Genomic DNA, 19,318 nt, shown 5'->3' on the forward strand with positions numbered 1-19,318 from the left:
TGCTGAATGAGGCATGATATTTTCAAAGCACTCACCTTGGCAGCCACTTACTTACTGAAATGGCTTGTTTGCGATTGCTTTCAGAGCACATAGAATTCTTCTAAACATGCCAAATGCCATCTTAAGGGTGGCAAATCTCCACTGAGAAAAAGATAATTCTCGGAAACAGCCAAGATTCATCCCAAGGGTGGCAAATAAAATGAACATACTGAATAGGCTGCTTCTCTTAGTTGCTCATAAAATTTTCTCCGAAAGCAATTTTAAACAAGTTCCAAAAATTTCTGAGCGTTGATGGCATTCTTGGAATGCCTATGGCTGCCCAAGGCAACTTCAAAGGGTATTAAATTGGATGCTAACAAAAGCTGCAACTTTTTCTAGTCATTTCATGTTTCAAATCAAGTCATAACAGGGGCCAAGGCTGAGATGACCATTAGCATTAAAGATTTCTGAAATATTCCACCCTCCTTCCAAACTTCTGGAAATGAAACACCTTGATACACATAGTGCTAAGGTGTATTTGATAATGCTCAAAGTGACTGACTGAATTCAACAATATATGATCTTTAATTCTCCTATCTGCCCTTTTAAGTTTTCCTTGGCAAACTAGCCAAAAACAATGTTTATTCTAAGAAATCATACTCCATAAGTAATTACACTAGGATTTTTTTTTTTTTTTTTTGCTTTTTAGGGCCGCACCGCAGCATATATGATAAGTTCCCAGGCTAGGAGTCAAATCGGAGCTACAGCTGCTGGCCTATGCCACAGGCATAAGGGATCCAAGCCGCATCTGCGATGTACACCATTGCCCATGGCAACGTCAGATCCTTAACCCACTGGGTAAGGCCAGGGACCAAACCTGCATCCTTACAAGATCCTAGTTGGGTTCATTACTGCTGAGCCACGATGGTAACTCCTGAGATAAACATTTTTAAAAACAAATTAAGGACCATATTATGGCAGCAGGATTAAGAGTACAATGAAAATAAGCTCTGGAATCAAAAGTCTGATTTGGAAACACTCTGTCACTATGTGACCTTGGGCAAATTATCAAATGCTGTATCTCAGTCACATTTACAAAACAAGGTGGTAATAAATATACCTCAGAATTACTGTGAGGATTAAATAATTTACAGTGCTTAATACAACACCTAAAAACAACCAGCAAATTTTAGCTTTTTTTAATACAGTTACTAGTAATCCATTTGCAAGGTTTTAAATTTAAATCTTGTCTGAATTCAAAGACCTAGAAGAAACTGGACCCTAGCTTTAACTTCCTGTTTTTTTAATGAACATTAAGAGTACAATTTATAATCCACTCTGATTTACCAGATTCTCTGTTCTAGGTAATGGTCCTTTCCTTTCCTTTTCACTAAATTTCCCACAAAATGCCTGTGTATTCACTTACTTTGTTGTCTAGATGTGAACTTTTTAGTGGTGTTCTTGAGTTTCAAAGAATATAGTCATGAAAAACTTTAAAAGTAAAACCCTGGGAGACAAAGAGCTGACCATACCAAAAACTACCCCCAGGAATGGTGTTCCTAGGCCAATGATAGGGCTCTGCAGGAACCAGAGGAAATAAGCTATAATGAAATTCACCATCAACTAAATGTAGTGCCAGCATCATGGGGAAGTCACATTCAGGTATCAGAATGTGATGACCTACTTAGAAAAACTAAACTTGGTGGTTTAGGCAACATTTCTAAGAGGTTGGAGGTAGGAATGGACAAAGGCTGTGTGAGCACACATGCACACCTAAGTTTTTGTATTTACAGAGGTCAGGCAAGGGAGTATTCTGGGCAATGGTGAGAATACAATAAACAGCAAAGTTGCACCTACTTAAAATGTCATTTACATAAAAATTTCCAGGATTCTTATATTGGGACACGCTTCAGTCTTTCCTTTTACCATTTGAAGATTAAGCAATTAAACTACATGACACAGAATGGAAATTATATCCCATAAACCAGTACCTGACCACACTAACAGTGAGGGGAATCAAAATCAAGATTGTGCTATAATTCCACTTGATTCTAAAAACCAAGTCTATCTGACATTGGTTTGAAGCAACAGAACCTTTATCAGATTCCCACTTTAAAAAGAAAAACCCAAGGAGAGATGATCAAGCACAAATGATCACTTCATGCATTTTATTGATAGTCTATATTTTAAATCTGCAGTATGACATCTTACATAGGGAAAAAGCTTCTTCCTAAAAGATAACTATTAATAATCAAACCAGCTTTAATATGACTGACCTTTCAAGGTCTTGTTTTGCATTAAACAAGTTAATTTTTAGCAGGTGTAAAGCACTGTACAAAAAAAAAAAAGATACTGGGTACATTCTCAAAATTTAATACAGGGCTTCCCAACCAGGAGACTGCGGGTAGATATTGGAGAAGGGCGTTATATTCAGGTTTAAATTGAAAGAAAATGAGAAACCAGATAAAGCAAGCCAACCAAATTCATTTCACTTTGTGTACCTTTCTGCTATTTTCAAAGTCTCTCCCAGAGGTCAGGAAGCCCTGGTATAACAATCGCTTTAGTCTTTACAGAACATACATTTATGTGCTTCATGTTCAAAGACATAAAGGCAGCCTTTGTTACTATTCCCCCTCCAAATCCCTTCAGGTTCTTATAGGCTTCAGAAAGCTTTCCAAGATTGCTGCCCCGTTCTTTATCTGAATCTAAGTAAACATCTAAGTATACCAAAGCAGCTCTTCCTGGGAGAAGATAAAACAGGCACAGATACATAACCAGGCCAACTGCGTACCTACTCAACTTGATACCTGATCACGTGGCCCTACATCTTTAAAAGCAGCACCAGGGACAAATGGAGCTATCAAGAGGTAAAATCCAAACATTGGACAGTTAAAACATATACAAATCACTCAGTTAAAAGAATGTTAGCAGAGGGGCACTAAAAAGAGTTAAGGCCGGACAGCTGGTTCAACCATACCTCGGTATTGGAATAAATCTGCAAAATGAGGAACTGATAGAGGAACCCTGAAATAACTAGGCACAGTGGTATGACGGGGTTCATTTTCACTGTATGTCTTTTAAGGTATCACTCAATTCAAGTGACTATAAAGCAGCTTGTGGGTTTTTAGTAAACAAATCCTAATCAAAAATAAATAATCTCTGATTTGAGAGTGCTGGAGAGTGTGCCTATTTCCTTCAAATGTGAATTAGAACACCTATGCAGAAATGAAAATCATCATAAAATCGATACAAACTTGTTTTTCCTTGAGAGTTCCAACAGCTCAATAACATATTTTATGCTGTATTCTAGGTACAAAATGGAGTTAATTAAATCAAGTGACATCAATTACTTGTTGGGACTATTCGATAATATTTTAGAAATGTTCCCATTCAGAACTCAATTTCAGAATGCTAAAAATTTTAGAGGGCAGGTACTTAACTCATAGGTGTTTCTTAGTTGCTTATTAAAAGTATGATTTAAAATAAATGAAATACTAGTTACTTGGACGTTGCACTTCCCAAATGAAGCATAAGTTGATTTACATTTTCAAATGTTTTTCCAAAGCATACAATTTACTTGTTAATTAATTACAACACTGCTACTGAATATTACATACTGAAGAATTATACTAAGGGAAAAAAACACCTGATATTTTAACATCTGCCTCATCAATATCTTGCATTACTAAGGTACAGAAAACTTTAGAAAGTAGCTATCAGCATAGTCTTATAAAACAAGAAAAGAAACAAAGTGCCCTGCAAACGTGGCTTCTATGTATTTAACATTGGTAAATATATTTGACAGGGAAGCCAGTAAGGTAAAACTTAAAAAACTCAAATAAGGCAGTTTACAAACATTTTTTGTACACACACACACACACACACACAAAGAAAAGGGGTTGGAGGAGGGGGAAATAAAAATATCCTCCATCTTTAAAAGTATCAATTATAACCACAAGGTGCCACTGTATTCTAGCAAGCTGTAAAAATGGCCTTTTAAGAGGCATTCTGCAACATTCGCCTATCACATGGGTATTTTGGGAACTGCTGAAAATCATGGCTGATGCTTGACTCATTTCATGTAGTGGACATCTGGGAAGCAGGGGATTAAACACAAAGCATATTAAGTGATAACCCTTCATAAATATGAGACACTGACACTAGGAGAGAACACTTGGCACAGAAAGAACATGTTTTCCCAGGAAAAAAAATTACTTGAGGTAACACTTATAGCTAACAGTTTCCTAATCTTTAGTTTGGATGAACTCCAACGATCATGTTTTTAGAGATTTTATATATATATTATATATATATATATAACATATATTATATATAATATATATAATAATTATATATATTATTTATATATATATATAAAATCCTGGTGCTAAACGTTTTTTGTTGTTAACTGTACAATTTATTAGCTACACTCCAACACTAATGTGAACACTTTTCTCAATTTCCAGCTCCATTAACACCACTGAGGTATAACTAATGTGTTCCTTTTAGAGCAAATATTCCAAATTAACAATATGGCTCATCTTCTAGTGTTGCTACAGAAAAGGTCTGCAAACTTTAAACCTAACTTGTTCAATTTTGTTTTTTAGTATTAATAAATCTCAACCACATCAGCTGCTTGGGATTGAACATAACACCTCAAACATTTCAGACTAGCAAGTGAATTTTTTTAAAAAACATCTGAAATATTCAAGGAAATTCCGGTTTTAATACTTTCCCCTATGCATTGAACAATGTAATCCTTCAACATTGTTTTTTCTTGTTCCTATTACTGCATGAAGTTCAAACTAGGTCTTCAAGACAGAATCTTTCTGTAATAAAGAAAAAGTGCAAAGATACAAAATGAAATGTAAAGTCTTTTGCAAGAAAATGCTCCCTCAAGAGAATAGGCATTTGGATGCTGGTGGGAAAAGATTTTTGTTCTCCATTGTACATCTGACACCTACAAATGACCTCGTCTTCAATGTCCATACTAGTAAGTACATATTGGTCATGGACCTTGCAAAATTAAAAAAAAAGAAAATCAAGTAGCAAATTCCACTAAAATATTTGTATCCATTCTACACAATCCAATGGAAATCAATGAGTGCTACTGAAAAAAAGTTTCCACATGCACATGTCCAATATGTGCATTCTACTGAAGGCTAAAAACTTAAAATTCTATTTCCAGTGTTTATGAATAGCTTCAATATCTACATTCAAACCAGCATTCTGCATGAGTTACCTCTTACTTTAATACTTCACAAATGAGTAATAATACATCTTGGGAGGCTAGGAAGGTACCTGTTAATAACTTTCTTTTATGCTTAGAATGTGCTGCAGTTGTTTTTAAACTATTTAAAATGAATACCCCTATAATAATGGGACATTTTCTACCAAGAGAAAAATGGGTTTGTTTCTAGCCAATCAGGACCACCCTGCAGATTGGAAAACTGTAGTTTATACCCTTAGGAAAAGAGACAAGGAGGCTCACAAATATAAAGGAATCCTGACTTTTACATGGACAATTTTTTTTAAAAAGATAAAATGTATTACATAAGCGCCATAAACCGTGAAATCTGCTTATATTAAAAAAAATAAGTGAAGCTTTGTTTGAACAATATTCCTTGCAAGAGCAGTACATATCCTTAGTAAACAACTACTATATTTACAAGTTAATTTCCTTGATACTTAGGTAGGATTGAAAAACAGAGGAAAACATGAAAGAATGAGCTTTGAAATAATCTTTACAGCTGAGTTGCTAACAGTTCAGGTAGCCAGATAATTTCTCAAGCAAACTTGTTTATTTTGTAGAGTATCTGACTAGGCCTGGGTAATTGGCTCACTTTGTTAAAGGCCAAGGATGTGTTCAATCCCTCTTTGGGCCCATTAGCTTTTCCCAGAAAAACAAAGGCAGCCCTCCACAGTCAGACTAATCCTAACCTCAAGAGAAAGTCGGCAAGAGTACTGGGGTTCTTCACAAACCTTACTAAGGAAACAACATAAAGTGCAATATCCCATAGACTGTGAGTCAGCATTCTCATCTTCAAATATGGGCAGCACAGTTAAAATTTGAATTTCAAATAACCCAACACGATTCACTTTCAACAAGGAATAAAAATCCCCTTAATTCTTCACCTTGTCTTTAAATAAGACGTTAGGTCTGTGTTAGAGATATAATAACAAAACATTAAACAAGTGTGCACTGGTACCTTAAATGACAAAAATCTCGAAAACAATGCAAATTTGAAACTTTCCTATTAGTAGGCACATTTGTACCAACTTCAATTCTTATGCTAAAAGTGGTTTATAGTCTCTTCCCCCATCTTTTTTTTGAGGAGCAGACTTGTAAAAACATCAGTCTAACTTGTACTAGGTGGTAGTGGTTTGTTTTTCTTAAACCAAAACTCTGCCAAAATTTGTTGATCTACTTCATCTGCTCAAGGATCTCACTGTATGAAACCAGTTCATGCCTATATGATTACTGTCTTCATGAATATTTAAGTTCCTCCAAGCAGTTTTCTTCCTCCTCTGTCTTTCGTTTCCTGCCCAAATTCAAGTTAAAATAAACAATTCCTATTGGTCTTCAATGCAGTTCAATTCTGCACTCTGTCCTTTCCTCTGCGTATCACAGTAGCTGTTCATATACATTAAATATTATAGATACGTTCTGCTCTTACATCTACACACTTAAAAAAGCAGCTTTGTACTTTGTTTGGTGTGTTTACTATGTTGGCTCACAAAAAGCAGTTTTTTTCATTTCTAAGCATGGTACTTTACAATTTTTAATGCATTAATACAACAGTGCATTGGAAAAGTACTGAGCCTCTACAAAATAGCTTTACATTTTTAAACAAATGAATGTGATTTTTTTCACTTACACAAGCATAGGCTTTTTTTTTTAATATTTCCACAAGATAAATATCTCAATTAAACTATAAGCTCACTCTACAGTGTGCCACAGTGATGGGCTTAGGAGACAGTTATACACTTAGAAGATCCTAACCTTAGTGTTATTTACACTGACATGTCCAATATCACCTTGCCTGAAAGGTGAACAAATGTTATTCAGAATGTAGCTGAATTTGTGCCAACTAGTAACTGGGAACAATACAGCTTTAAGCAATCACTTAGGAAAACATGTACTGTAACTTAGTCTAAACTGGGATTTTCCTTCACCTCTCTTTCGTATGGCGTTAGGAAACTTTAAAGATCAACATGAAACAGATAAGAGCCATTGCTAAGGCAGATCTTTTAAGATAACAAAGGAGAAACTGACAAGTATATATCATAAATCATCAGTAATATCAATTACTGATAGAGAAATCAGATTTTTATGTCCTAAAACGTTGTTTTTAAAATATTTCCTTTTATTCTGGAACAGAAATTAGAGAAAGGACAATGATTCATTCAGAAAGCAATGACTCAATTCAGGTTGCTACTTTACATTTAAGCACCACTCAAAAAGTGGATATAAAGCAAGTGATTCCTGTTTGCCCATCACTATACCAGCTAAATAGCTGAGAGTTCAGACCTTAATCACACAATGCTTTCTCTGTTACCAGAAGCTAAGACTGCTCTGCGACAAATAGGACAAGTAGAATTCTCAGATAGCCAGCGATCGATGCAGTGGACATGGTACTCATGGGAACACGGTAGTTTACGAAGTTTGTTGCCTTCTGTATACTCTGTAATGCAAACACTACAGGTTTTTAATGCATCGTTTTCACCAAAACTTCTCATTGCCAAGTTGTCAATCTGTTCTTTGGTGAGTCCTCTAGGTTGGTCATCATCATCCTCATTTAAGAGGAAGAACTGAGCCAGACTAAGGAAGGGCAAAGAGCCACTTTCATCAAATGTTACCGGGGCCCTGTGTCGACCCTCTCGCCTGGCACCTGATGAGCCTGATGATGAGCTTCCTTCATTACTGCCTTCAAACACCTCTGAGCTAGTCTCTGAACTTTCACCACTGGAACTGGAACTAGGACTGGAACTTGAACTAGAACTGGAACTGGAACTTGAACTGGAACTCGAACTGGAACCAGAACTGCTACTACCACCAGAACCCACTCTTCCGTTCCGTGACTCTGCCCTTTCCATATTTCGACTCGAGACTGAGCCACTAGGCTCTGAATCACTGTCACTGTACATAAAGTAGCTTAACTCACCAAAACCTGTCATTATCTGCCTTAACATGGTCTGAATTGCAACAGATGTAGTCTCACTTAAACCAGTATTCAATATTCTACGAATTGGAATTCTGATGGTACTGACATAGGTTCTCACACCTGCTCGCTCAGAACGTGAAAATGTACGCCTAAAACCTCCTCGTTCACTTTCGTAAGTGACAGTGTTGTTTGGTGTTTGAGACCTTGACCGAGTTCTGCTAGCTATGCTATCTCTCTGTCGGTATTCTCCAGGACGAACTCTTCTTACTTGAAGATCAAGGACTATAGTTGGAGGTCTCTGTCCTGATCCTGCAGATTCACCATTGCCAGTTGTGTCTGAAGAGCCTGCTCCTGGTGAGGCATTTCTTGTTCCAGAAGCTGCAAAGAGACCTCTACTTAGCAAATCAGGTCCACTTATTTGCTGTCTCAATGTCACGTGGTGCCGGGTTCTAGAACTTCCCTCAGTCTCATTTACCAAAGGATGCTCAAAAGTCTGAGATGAGATACTATGATGAGATCTTCGTGGAATTTCACTCATCGGATGCAGGGGTGACCTACTTCTTTCAGCTCTTGCTCTGGTTCTCCGATGGTCTGGGCTCCTGCTTCTTGCCCTTCTCTGACCTCTGGTAGGTGGAACTTCTCCTGTTAATGCTTCAGTTGAATTTCGTTCTGATCTGGGTGGCCTTGTAGATGCTGACTCAGATCGTGGATTTTCTACTTGCCTTTGGCTGTTGTTGTCCATACTTTCTCCACTAGAACGTCTTGCAGATGGTTCATTTTCATTCTCTGGATTTTGGCTCCCATTATTACGATTAACATTGATCTCTAAACTGAATCTGAAATCACCACTGTTTGGATTAGTCCGGCTCACTGCTCTCCAAGATTGGTTTCCTCTTTGCCCACTTCTTGTTGTATTTCCAGTTTGTCTCACTGAGTTAAGCCAGTCTATTATAGAGTCACCATTAGACACATCATCTGAAGAGTCTCCACCTGTTTTAAAAAAAAAGGGAGGAGAGAGAGGGAGAAAAAGGAACTACTAAAATTAGGACAATCATATAAGAGTACTCCAAAACTTTGTATTAGAAAAAGAGAACAAAGATTCTGAACAGATTTCATTTTTACAGATTTTTCTAAGTTATACTGTATAAATCTGCAAGTAAAAGTAGGAAAGTTTCAATTTCATTTTAAAAGAGCAAGCTAATCCTAGAGAAATTTAAGAATTTTTTTGAAAAGGGCATTGGGAAGAAGTCTATTTGCAGCACTGATCACATACAGAGCCCAGCATACCACTGTGCACTGCCAGAAGACATTTTTTCAGTCCACTGTCAAAACACGCAATTAAACAAGGGAAACACCAGTCAAGGTACAGGGCTAGTATTTTAGTTCACACCAGATTTTTGTCAAATTTTTATTAGTCTACAACATTTCTTTAGGCTTCTTAAGTGCCTTTGATAATATGGGATTTTTTTTTTTTTTTTTGGTCTTTTTGCCTTTTGTAGGGCTGCTCCCACAGCATATGGAGATTCCCAGGCTAGGGGTAGAATCGGAGCCGTAGCCACCGGCCTACGCCAGAGCCACAGCAAAGTGGGATCCAAGCCGCGTCTGCAACCTATACCACAGCTCACGGCAACACAAGATCCTTAACCCACTGAGCAAGGCCAGGGATCAAACCCGCAACCTCATGGTTCCTAGTCATGGGATTTTTCTTAACATGGTAATTCTTTTTTTTAAAAAGTGTAGTTGATGTATAGTGTTGAGTCAGTTTCTGCTATACAGCATAGTGACCAAGCCATATATATGTATATAAGCCATATATATATATATATATATATATATATATATATATATATACACACACACACACGCACACACACACATTCTTTTTCTCATATTATCTTCCATTATGTTCTATCCCAAGAGATTGGCTATTATTCCCTGTGCGGTATAATATGCCCTCACTGCTTTTCCATTCTAAATGTTAACAGTTTGCATCTACCAACCCCATTTAAAAATATTAAGACTAAAAAAAAATATTGGACTAGAGTTCCTACTGTGCCATAATGAGATCAGTGGAATCTCTGAAGTGCCAGGATGCAGGTTCAATCCCTGGCCTAGCACAGTGGGTTAAAGGATCTGGTGTCACTGCAGCTGCAGCTTGGATCCAATCCCTGGCCTGGGAACTCCATATGCCGCAGGATGGCCAAAAAAGAAAAAACAAATACAAGACTGCTTTAGCCACTGCAAAAATATAAACAAGATTTACAGGTTTAAAAGTATTTTGAGGGAGTTCCTGTTGTGGCTCAGTGGTTAACAAACCCGACTAGGATCCATGAGGTTGCGGGTTTGATCCCTGGCCTCACTCAGTGGGTTAAGGATCTGGTGTTGCTGTGAGCTATGGTGTAAGTTGCAGATGTGGCTTGGATCTGGTGTTACTGTGGCTGTGGTGTAGGCCAGTGGCTGTAACTCTGATTCGACGCCTAGCCTGGAAACCTCCCTATGCTGCGAGTGCAGCCCTGAAAAGCAAGAAAAAAAAGTATTTTGAACACTTCTTCATGCTACTAAGATTTTAAATGAACATGAAATTAGAAATCAGACCAAAGAGTCTGAACCTAACACAGTACACATAATGGCACGATGAAGCCTGTTACCATAGCTTCTTATGTTAGTCAAATTCCATATTTCACACTGAGGGAGAAACACCAGACCTGAGTTAGCAAGATTTCCCAACAGTGGGACTATCTGCATTTTAAGCCAGATAATTCCTTGTTTTGGGGGCTGTGCTATGCATTTTAGGATGTTCAGCAGCATCCCTGACCTCACCACCTCACCCACTAGATGCCAATAGCAAGTCCCCAGTTATGACAACCAAAAATGTCTCTGGACATTGGTAATGTCCCCTAGGAGCAAAATTATACCTCACTGAGAACTACCAGGTTAGAGAAGGCAACATTTCTTTCTGTTGGTGAGGAACTCATGTAAGGAAGCAATAATTCAGTAGGTAAGGGGAAATTTCAATGGAGATGGAAAATCAAGGAAAAAAAAAATCTCATTTAAAATAGGCCATTCCTGGAGTTTCTGGTGTGGCTCAGCAGTAACGAACCCGACTACTATCCATGAGAATGCAGGTTCAATCCCTGGCTTCGCTCAGTGGGTTAGAGATCTGGCCTTGCCATGAGCTGTGGTGTAGGTCACAGACATGGCTCGGATCTGGTGTTGCTGAGGCTGTGGCACAGGCCAGCAGCTGTGGCTCTAATTTAATAGCCTGGGAACTTCCATATGCTGTGGGTGTGGCCCTAAAAAGACACACACACACACACAGGCCATCTTCACTTTGTCCCAATTAACACAAACAACACAAAGGTGAAGAAGAAGAAAAAAATTTTGACTGTCTCACCAAATGTCAAGAAAATGTCAGTTCTTTTTATGAGCACCAAAATAATGTGTACCACTACTGGGTTATCTTTGGCTGACATTTACCATTATGAAGCTCTTTATCCATTCCATCCTTTACCCACCCCCAAGCAAAATTTACCTCTATTTTCATCTGAGTTTTGCGGTGGTGGGCCCTCTTTAATTTGTTGTAGTCTTCTTAGTAACTCTTCCTCAGTACTTTCACCTGAAAATAGTTTAAAATGTTTGCTAAATTACAAATAAAAACCAATGACTTACCCATCTGAGATAATAACCAGAATGAGTAGAAACTTGGGTAAAATTCGCTTATTTGGGAGCATGACATTACAACTTATATTTACTCACATTTCTTTCTAGCTTACAAAATACTTTTGCATACAATAACTCATTCTTCAAAACTATAACTCTAAGAGGTAGATGCTATCTACATTTTAAAACAAGGATATTCAGACTGATTGAGACACTGATGTGCTAATATATGGCATAGTGAGAATGCTAAGTTATTAGGCGTTCTGACTCAAGTCAGATACTGTTGGCTCAAAATGCAGTCCCTCTTACAAAAACTGAGCTAACTTAACACCTTATCTTTTAAAACTTAAGCAATTACTCAAAGGTTAATAGACTTAATAAGAAATGAGGAGGAAGGGAGATAATGGATTTTAACCAGAATCAAATGGGACCTAATCAGGCAAAAAGAATAACCGAGCACAAAGCTCTGAATAATTGACTATTTTACCCAATGCTAGCTCTGAAGGATTACGATCAGGATTATGTCAGGGAATCGGGGTGACAAAAGAGAATAAGCCCATCCTAAGAACTAAAAGTTACCATTAGCTCTTCCACACTACTGTCTAGTAAGTTAAATAAAGCTAAACAACAAAAAGATTGTTCAGCTCCACTCTTTTTTTCAATTCAGATCGCTATAAATTCACAATATAATTCATAACTAAAAAATATGATATAGGATAATTCTAACACGAGTTATCGAAATGAGGTAATAAGTATAGTAGTAAATATCACTCTATATCCCATGTATTAAAATCATACTTCATAACGGACAAATTTTTAAAACAGGTTTTTTTTTTTTTTTAAAGACCAGCAATTTACTTATATGAGTCCTTAAACTACACATTGCATACCTGGGGTGCCTAGCAAATTGTTATCCCTCATAAGCCTATAATCTTCTTCACTGAGATTATTTACAAATTGATAGAAAGCTTCTTCCCGATCCAATCGGTCCATCTGACTTCTGCGCTGTGCTGCAGACTGATCACCACTTCCTTTATCGTTAGAATCTGAGCTTTCCATCTTGATGAACAAGTGGAAAATTATCTAAAAGGAGAAAGGAAATCAATCTTGAAAACAGAAGTCAGTATGCATTCTAAAGAACCGTTTTAATTATGTGAAAATCCAGAATGCAGGTCAAGATGTAGATTTTAAGACCTCACATGAATGAAATTTCAAAACAGAAAAACTTCAAAAACAGTTTTACTAGGAAAAGACTAGGCCAGAAGTTGGCAAACTATGGCCCATGGGTCAAATAGCTCTGGTGCCTATTTTTTTCTGAGATCTAAGAATGATTTTTACATTTTAATTTTTTTAAAAGAGTATTTTGTGATGTGTGAAAACTATATGAAATTCAAATTTCTATGTTCACGAAGTTTTACTGGAATAAGCAATACAACATTTATTTACATATTTGTCTACGGCTGCTTTCATGCTATAATGGCAGAGCTGAGTAGTTGTGACACAGATTGTATGTGGCACTCTCTGCTTTGCCCTGGTGATGTGCACTGTAAGTTGCGGTGATGCAATTATAACTTGACAGCATTTCAAGTGTCATGTTTATCACCATACTTTTTTTAATTTAACAGTGCACACTCACCATATTAAATGAAGAGAAAGTAGACTTCAAATGTCACCCCTAAAGGCACAGTGGGGTATGGATTATTTCATTATTAGATTAGATGGCAAAGATTACATTTATAATGCCACGGCACTAAAACAGTGCTAAACATAATAAAATAGACCTTAATATTAGCAAACTAAGCACTCATCACAATATTCCCAAGTCAAAGGAAAGCTAAGGTCTGAAAAATTAGAAAATTTAAAATGAAATATCCAGTACAAAATATTTCCTCCTAAAAATAAAAAATGAGGCTTTAAGCAGAGTTAGTTTCTAAGTGACTCGTTTGTTGGCCAAGCAAAGAAAGCCATTTATCAATGATGTGTCAGTTAAATTGTGTTTGAATGCAGAAGCTAAAGATATGTGTCCAGAGAAAATAAACTGAAGATTAGCCTTTTGATAAATATGTACAGCTACTCAAAAAGTTGAAGATAGTGGGACATGTCAATAATCAAGTGAAAAACAAGGGAGTAAATGATTTTGAGTGGTCTTCCTTCATTCTTGATGAGCTATCAAATGTAACTGATACTATTCAGTTGTTTATTCAAGGAGTCAAGTGTTATTATTTAAAGAGTCTGAAGAGCCTCTATGAATAGTTCGCATGGAACAACACAGGTGATAATATTTTCAAAGCTGAGAAACAACAATTCAGTACAACCTGAAGTGGAATCTGCTAAGATGTGTTAAAACTCAAACATAGAGCAGAAAAAGATCTAGTTGGACATATTTACAATGCTTGTGAAAATGTAAGGTATTTAAAGTTTATGATTATTCATTATATAGTAGTTACAGGGCACTTTGTAGAAAATATTTGAATCTATCAATTATTATTGAATCAGTAGTATCAATGGTGAACTTCACTATTACAGACTTAAATACTGTCAGTTCAGTAAATTTTTGTCAGATATAGAAGCTGAATATCTTGACTTGCTCTACCACTTGCTCATTTTGATGGCTTAGCACTGGTAAAGTTTTATCGTGATTTGTTGTACCCAGGTCTGAGACTGAACTTGTTTCTGAATGAAAGGAACTATTTTCAGTTACTATTACTAGGCAATGAACAGCCTGGGAAATTAGCTTTTTTGAAGACTTCATAGGAGTTCCCATTATGGCGCAGCAGAAACAAATCAAACTAGGAACCATGAGGTTGCAGGTTTAATCCTTGGCCTCGCTCAGTGGGTTAAGGATCCTGTGTTGCCATGAGCTGTGGTGTAGGTTGCAGTCACGGCTTGGATCTGGTATGGCTGTGGCTGTGGGGTAGGCTGGCAGCTGTAGTTCCAATTAGACCCCTAGCCTGGGAACCTTCATATGCCACAGGTGCAGCCCTAAAAAGCAAAACAAAACAAGACAAAAAAAAACAAAAGACTTCATAATGTTTCCTAATGAATTCAACCTAAAATTACAAGGTAAAACAGTGCTTATATGCAAAACTTACACTGCAGTAAAGTCATTTCAACAATAACTAACACTGGAATCACACTCTTAAGCTGCCTTCTGCACTTTTTGTACAAAGAAAGAGTTTCATCCCCATAGACATTTGTAGCAGATATATTTTCTGAGCACAAACTACAGTTCCAGAAGTGGTTTTTTTTGGGACCTCAATCCAAGTACAAAGGAAATCTTATTTCAAAATCTGTTTAGCTGTGTAACTGAGGGGCTTCTACCTAACCTTCAACTGAAAATGATGACCCTGAAGTATAATGATATGCTTGCTAAAAAGTAAATATCAAGAGTCTAACACAATTCTATAAATACCTTTTAAGGGATGACTATACTTCATTAAAATTATACTCCTGTAGACTGATTAGAAAGCAAGAACTACCCCTATGTGTGAGAAGACATTTCCAAAGATAAAATACGTAAAATCTCCTTTCAGGTCAGAAAGTACTAGATGAACATCTGCAAATGATTTTGATAAGGAATGCTTAGCTCCAAATAAGCAAAACGTTATCCTCCCCTCAAAAGAATGCCATTCTTCTCACTAGTAGACCTATATTACAAAATATTGTACTTGATTATTAATAATTTTGAGTTTTATCAAGAAAAACTTTGTGGAAATTTGGCTTCTCTCTTTTTTTTATATAAATAACTACATAATATGCTCAATTTTTATTAGCAAAGTGAAAAAAATTTTACTATCTTGCCTTATACAGAAAAAGTTTGCCAACCTCTACTCTAGATAGTACATAAAACTAGCCAAAACCTCCTAATTATCATTCACTACTTGTACAGCCTTAGGAAATGACTATATTGGCAGATTTCCACACACTCAATTAACCACTCTAATAAAAAAAAAAGTGGTAGTAAGCAATCTAAAATAAGAAGACTCCAAAACAAAAAATTTCATTCTCTAGTTTTTTTTCCTTCCCAACCTCAGATTGACCTTAAGTTCACATTGATAAAAGTTAAATGAACATATGAAAACCTGATTTGTGGAAAACAGGTAATCTGTATTGGTGCTAGGATTTAATCCCACACACAACACATGAAGTATCTGGATGTTCATGAGAAAAATAAAAACAAACTGTCTCTCAGATATAAAAAAACAAAGAAGCCTCTCTACCTGATGAATCTAAACAAATTTTAGTCTATACATGGGTACATCTAGATTTCCATTGCTTTTCTTAGATCATTATTCTTAGAGCTATTCTATCATTGTTTAAACAAATAAGATGAATACATCTAGGAAAGGAGAGGAGAAGGGAACTTTTAACATTTTTAGAGTTTTCTAATTTCCTAAGATTCCTTAATTTTGTTAAGACGAAACTATAGAAATTTCTGAAAGATGATGTTTTTATAATAACTTGAAACTTTAAGAAGACCAGAAGTCAACAGCTTAAAGTAAACACCCATAAACGCTGTATGGGTCAGGCAATGAAAAAAAGCAAACAAAAGGAAGCCAAAATTTTCCATATGTACATAAGTAGTATTGGTAATAGTTAAGCAGCTAATTTTAAAAAATAAAGAAAAGCACAAAGGAAAATGGTCAGCCATAATTCCTCAAACCAGAGAAAACCACATTTGGCTAATATTAAGCAGTTAATATTCTGAACACTAATAATATGAAAAAGACAAAGTCCACTTGTGAGGAATCAGCAAATAGTTCTGAAAATAATTAAAAAGTACAACTCAGGGTTGAAAGGCTTTAACAATGTAAATCTTTCAAAGAAGGCAAAGATATTTGATAAGTCTGGCATTTGAAGGACATGAACCAAAGATAACAGAAAACTCACATACCAAGGACTGTTACAAGAATGGCACAAATTCTTAAGAATAACATCAGGGAGTTTAAAGCCCACAAGGAAAAGAAACTTGTAAAAATATGGGAAAGATTTTAAAAATGAGTTTAAAAAACAAAATCTGAAACAAGAAAGGAGTCTTCTACTAAGCATGTGAGATAGTTGGTATATTAACAGATTATGGTAGGTAGAAGCACTCGACTTCTATTTTATTCAACAAGGAGAATCACCTTCCAACTGGTAGTAGTGGGGAAAAAATCAAATTTCGCAAAGAGAGAATCAAGAGCCCAAACTGCAAAGTTTCCAATAATAATCTTTGAGACATCAGGGAACAGGAGAGAAGCTAAAATATTAGATTTAAAAATCATCTAACCTTCAAAGACAGTGGCATCTATTAACTATAGCATAGCAAAATCTGACAAGAAACACAGGGGAAAATTATGCAATGGACTATCAGAAATATTGCAAACATGTAGAAGTATGTTCACTAGAAGTAGAATTCACTGCGAAAGTAACTTACTTTTTACAGTTTTCTTTCACACAGAACTTGCTTTACAAGGTTCTTATGTTAAAATCACCTGGGTAGCTTTCTCTGGGGCTGACCAGATAGTGGTATTTTAAAAATTCCACAGGTAATTCCATTGTACTGTCGAGTTGAGAAACTCTTGATATAGTCAGCATCAGGATACTACTGCTGACTAGTCTGGATAGGTTTCTGTAGATTCTGAGGTTTTGCATCTTACTGTTATGAAGAAATGTGGGCTAGATCAGCAATTCTCAAACTTCAGCATACAAACACAAATCATCTGGAAACCTTGTAAAAATACAGATTCTGATTCAGTAGATTGGGGTGGGATCAGAGAGCCTACATTTTAAGTAAGCATTCAAGTGAAGTTGATGCTGCTGATCCTAGAATCAGTTTGAGTAGCAAGGAGCTTGACTGTGTAACAGATTCACAGCAAATGCCACCCTCAAAGATTATGGAGCGTTGTTACCCTGCAAACAGCCCCGTCTTTAGCATTTTAAAAAGAACCATGTCAAAGACACACTAAACAAATCTACAGACAACTCAAAGCTTCAAAGTTAGTGTTTCAAAATGTGTATGATAAAAAATATCCCAAATTCTCAGCAGGCTGTGAGAAAGAGCTGAAACCAACAAAAATGGTGGTAAAAAAGCTACCTTAAACACTTTATTTAGGGTTATCAAGCTAAAGTAACCTATAGTAAGAGGGGAAAAAAACCTGTCTTGGCAGTTTACATGAAGAAATCTGAAGTTTTTAGTTAATAAAAACTAAATAAAAAGCCTGTTTGGGGAGTTCCTGTCATGGTGCAGCGGAAATGAATCCAACTAGGTTGAGGGTTCAATCCCTGGCCTCTCTCAGTGGGTTAAGGATCCAGCATTGCCATGAGCTGTGGTGTAGGTCACAGACAGGGCTCGGATCCCTTGTTGTTGTGGCTGTGGCATAGGCCAGCAGCTGTAGCTCCGATTAGACCCCTAGCCTGGGAACCTCCATATGCTGCAGGGGCAACCCTAAAAAGCAAAAAAGTCTGTTTGACCTGGCTGCTATGAAACCTAAGAGTCACTCACAGGTTGCTTTCCTAGACCAGTGTTCAGATAAAAGAAGGTAACAGTCCCACTGCAACCTGCTATTCAGAGTATATGTGGAATATTTGAAACATTTAAAATACCTCTGAAAGGACACTCACAAACACAGGAAAGTAGAGTGACCAAGATACGAGAAGCCAAGGAACACCATAAAAGAAATGGCTGAATTACTTGGGAGATGTCTAGCCTGACGACAAGACTAAAAATGGACATAATTACCATCTTCAAATATTTGGAGTTACAACATTCAAGAGAGCAGACCAAAGGATCAGACTAGGGTCAATAGTTGAAGAAATATGGAAGCAGATAATTCTTTTTTAACAGTCTAACAAATACGACTGTCTAAAAGTGGAGATGCAACCAGCCTCTTGAAGCAAGCATACTGCCCACCTCTGGAAATACTCAAGCAGAAGCTAGATATTAAACACTGGATTCCTTATTAGGTAGATGTTTGAACAGACAGATTCCAAAAGACCCTTTGGACTAAGATGGATGGATAGTCCCTTGATTTTCTATTCTGGGCCTAGGGCCATGCTAAGCCACATATTCTCGGTGATACAATTCGGTTATATAACATTTTCTCAACAAGACCAATCCACGTATGTTGCCCTATCCTTCCCTCCAACACACATTGTGCTTTACTACCTTCACATTTCTACTACTGCTTGCTCCTTCAGCCCCTGCTTAGTCTCTCCCCATTTCACTCACCCCTTAAGAGTCAATGAAATTTTACCACCGAAGAAGCTATTACTATCTCAGCTAGCAATTTTTTCATCCATCTCTGAACATAGTATTTGTGCCACTAGTGTCGCTTCCTGCCTGCCTTACATGCTCTTTTGTATTTGCGAAATACTAATTTTATTTTTATTTTATTTTTTTGTCTTTTTTTGGCATTTCTTGGGCCACTGCCACAGCATATGGAGGTTCCCAGGCTAGGGGTTGAATCGGAGCTGTAGCTGCCAGCCTACGCCAGAGCCACAGCAACGTGGGATCCGAGCCGCGTCTGCAACCT

The 19,318-nt window shown here is 36.9% G+C and overlaps 1 protein-coding gene across 3 annotated transcripts in view; it reads right to left on the minus strand.

Moving 5' to 3' along the window:
• Positions 2,131-19,318, minus strand: part of RLIM (ring finger protein, LIM domain interacting) — a 30,666-nt gene continuing 13,478 nt past the window's right edge. For 2 of the 3 annotated variants that reach the window (XM_003360370.4, XM_003135188.5), the window contains 3 exons: positions 12,695-12,887; positions 11,677-11,760; positions 2,131-9,134 (listed from right to left, as the gene is read on the minus strand). In XM_003360370.4, coding sequence (XP_003360418.1) covers positions 7,516-9,134; positions 11,677-11,760; positions 12,695-12,863 — 1,872 coding nt within the window. In that variant the 5' untranslated portion in view covers positions 12,864-12,887 and the 3' untranslated portion in view covers positions 2,131-7,515. Of the gene's footprint in view, positions 9,178-11,676; positions 11,761-12,694; positions 12,888-19,318 lie in introns of those variants that run through there. The other variant, XM_021080456.1, reaches the window with a different exon arrangement.

This window comes from Sus scrofa, chromosome X, assembly GCF_000003025.6.
Source record: "Sus scrofa isolate TJ Tabasco breed Duroc chromosome X, Sscrofa11.1, whole genome shotgun sequence".
NCBI lineage: Eukaryota > Metazoa > Chordata > Mammalia > Artiodactyla > Suidae > Sus > Sus scrofa.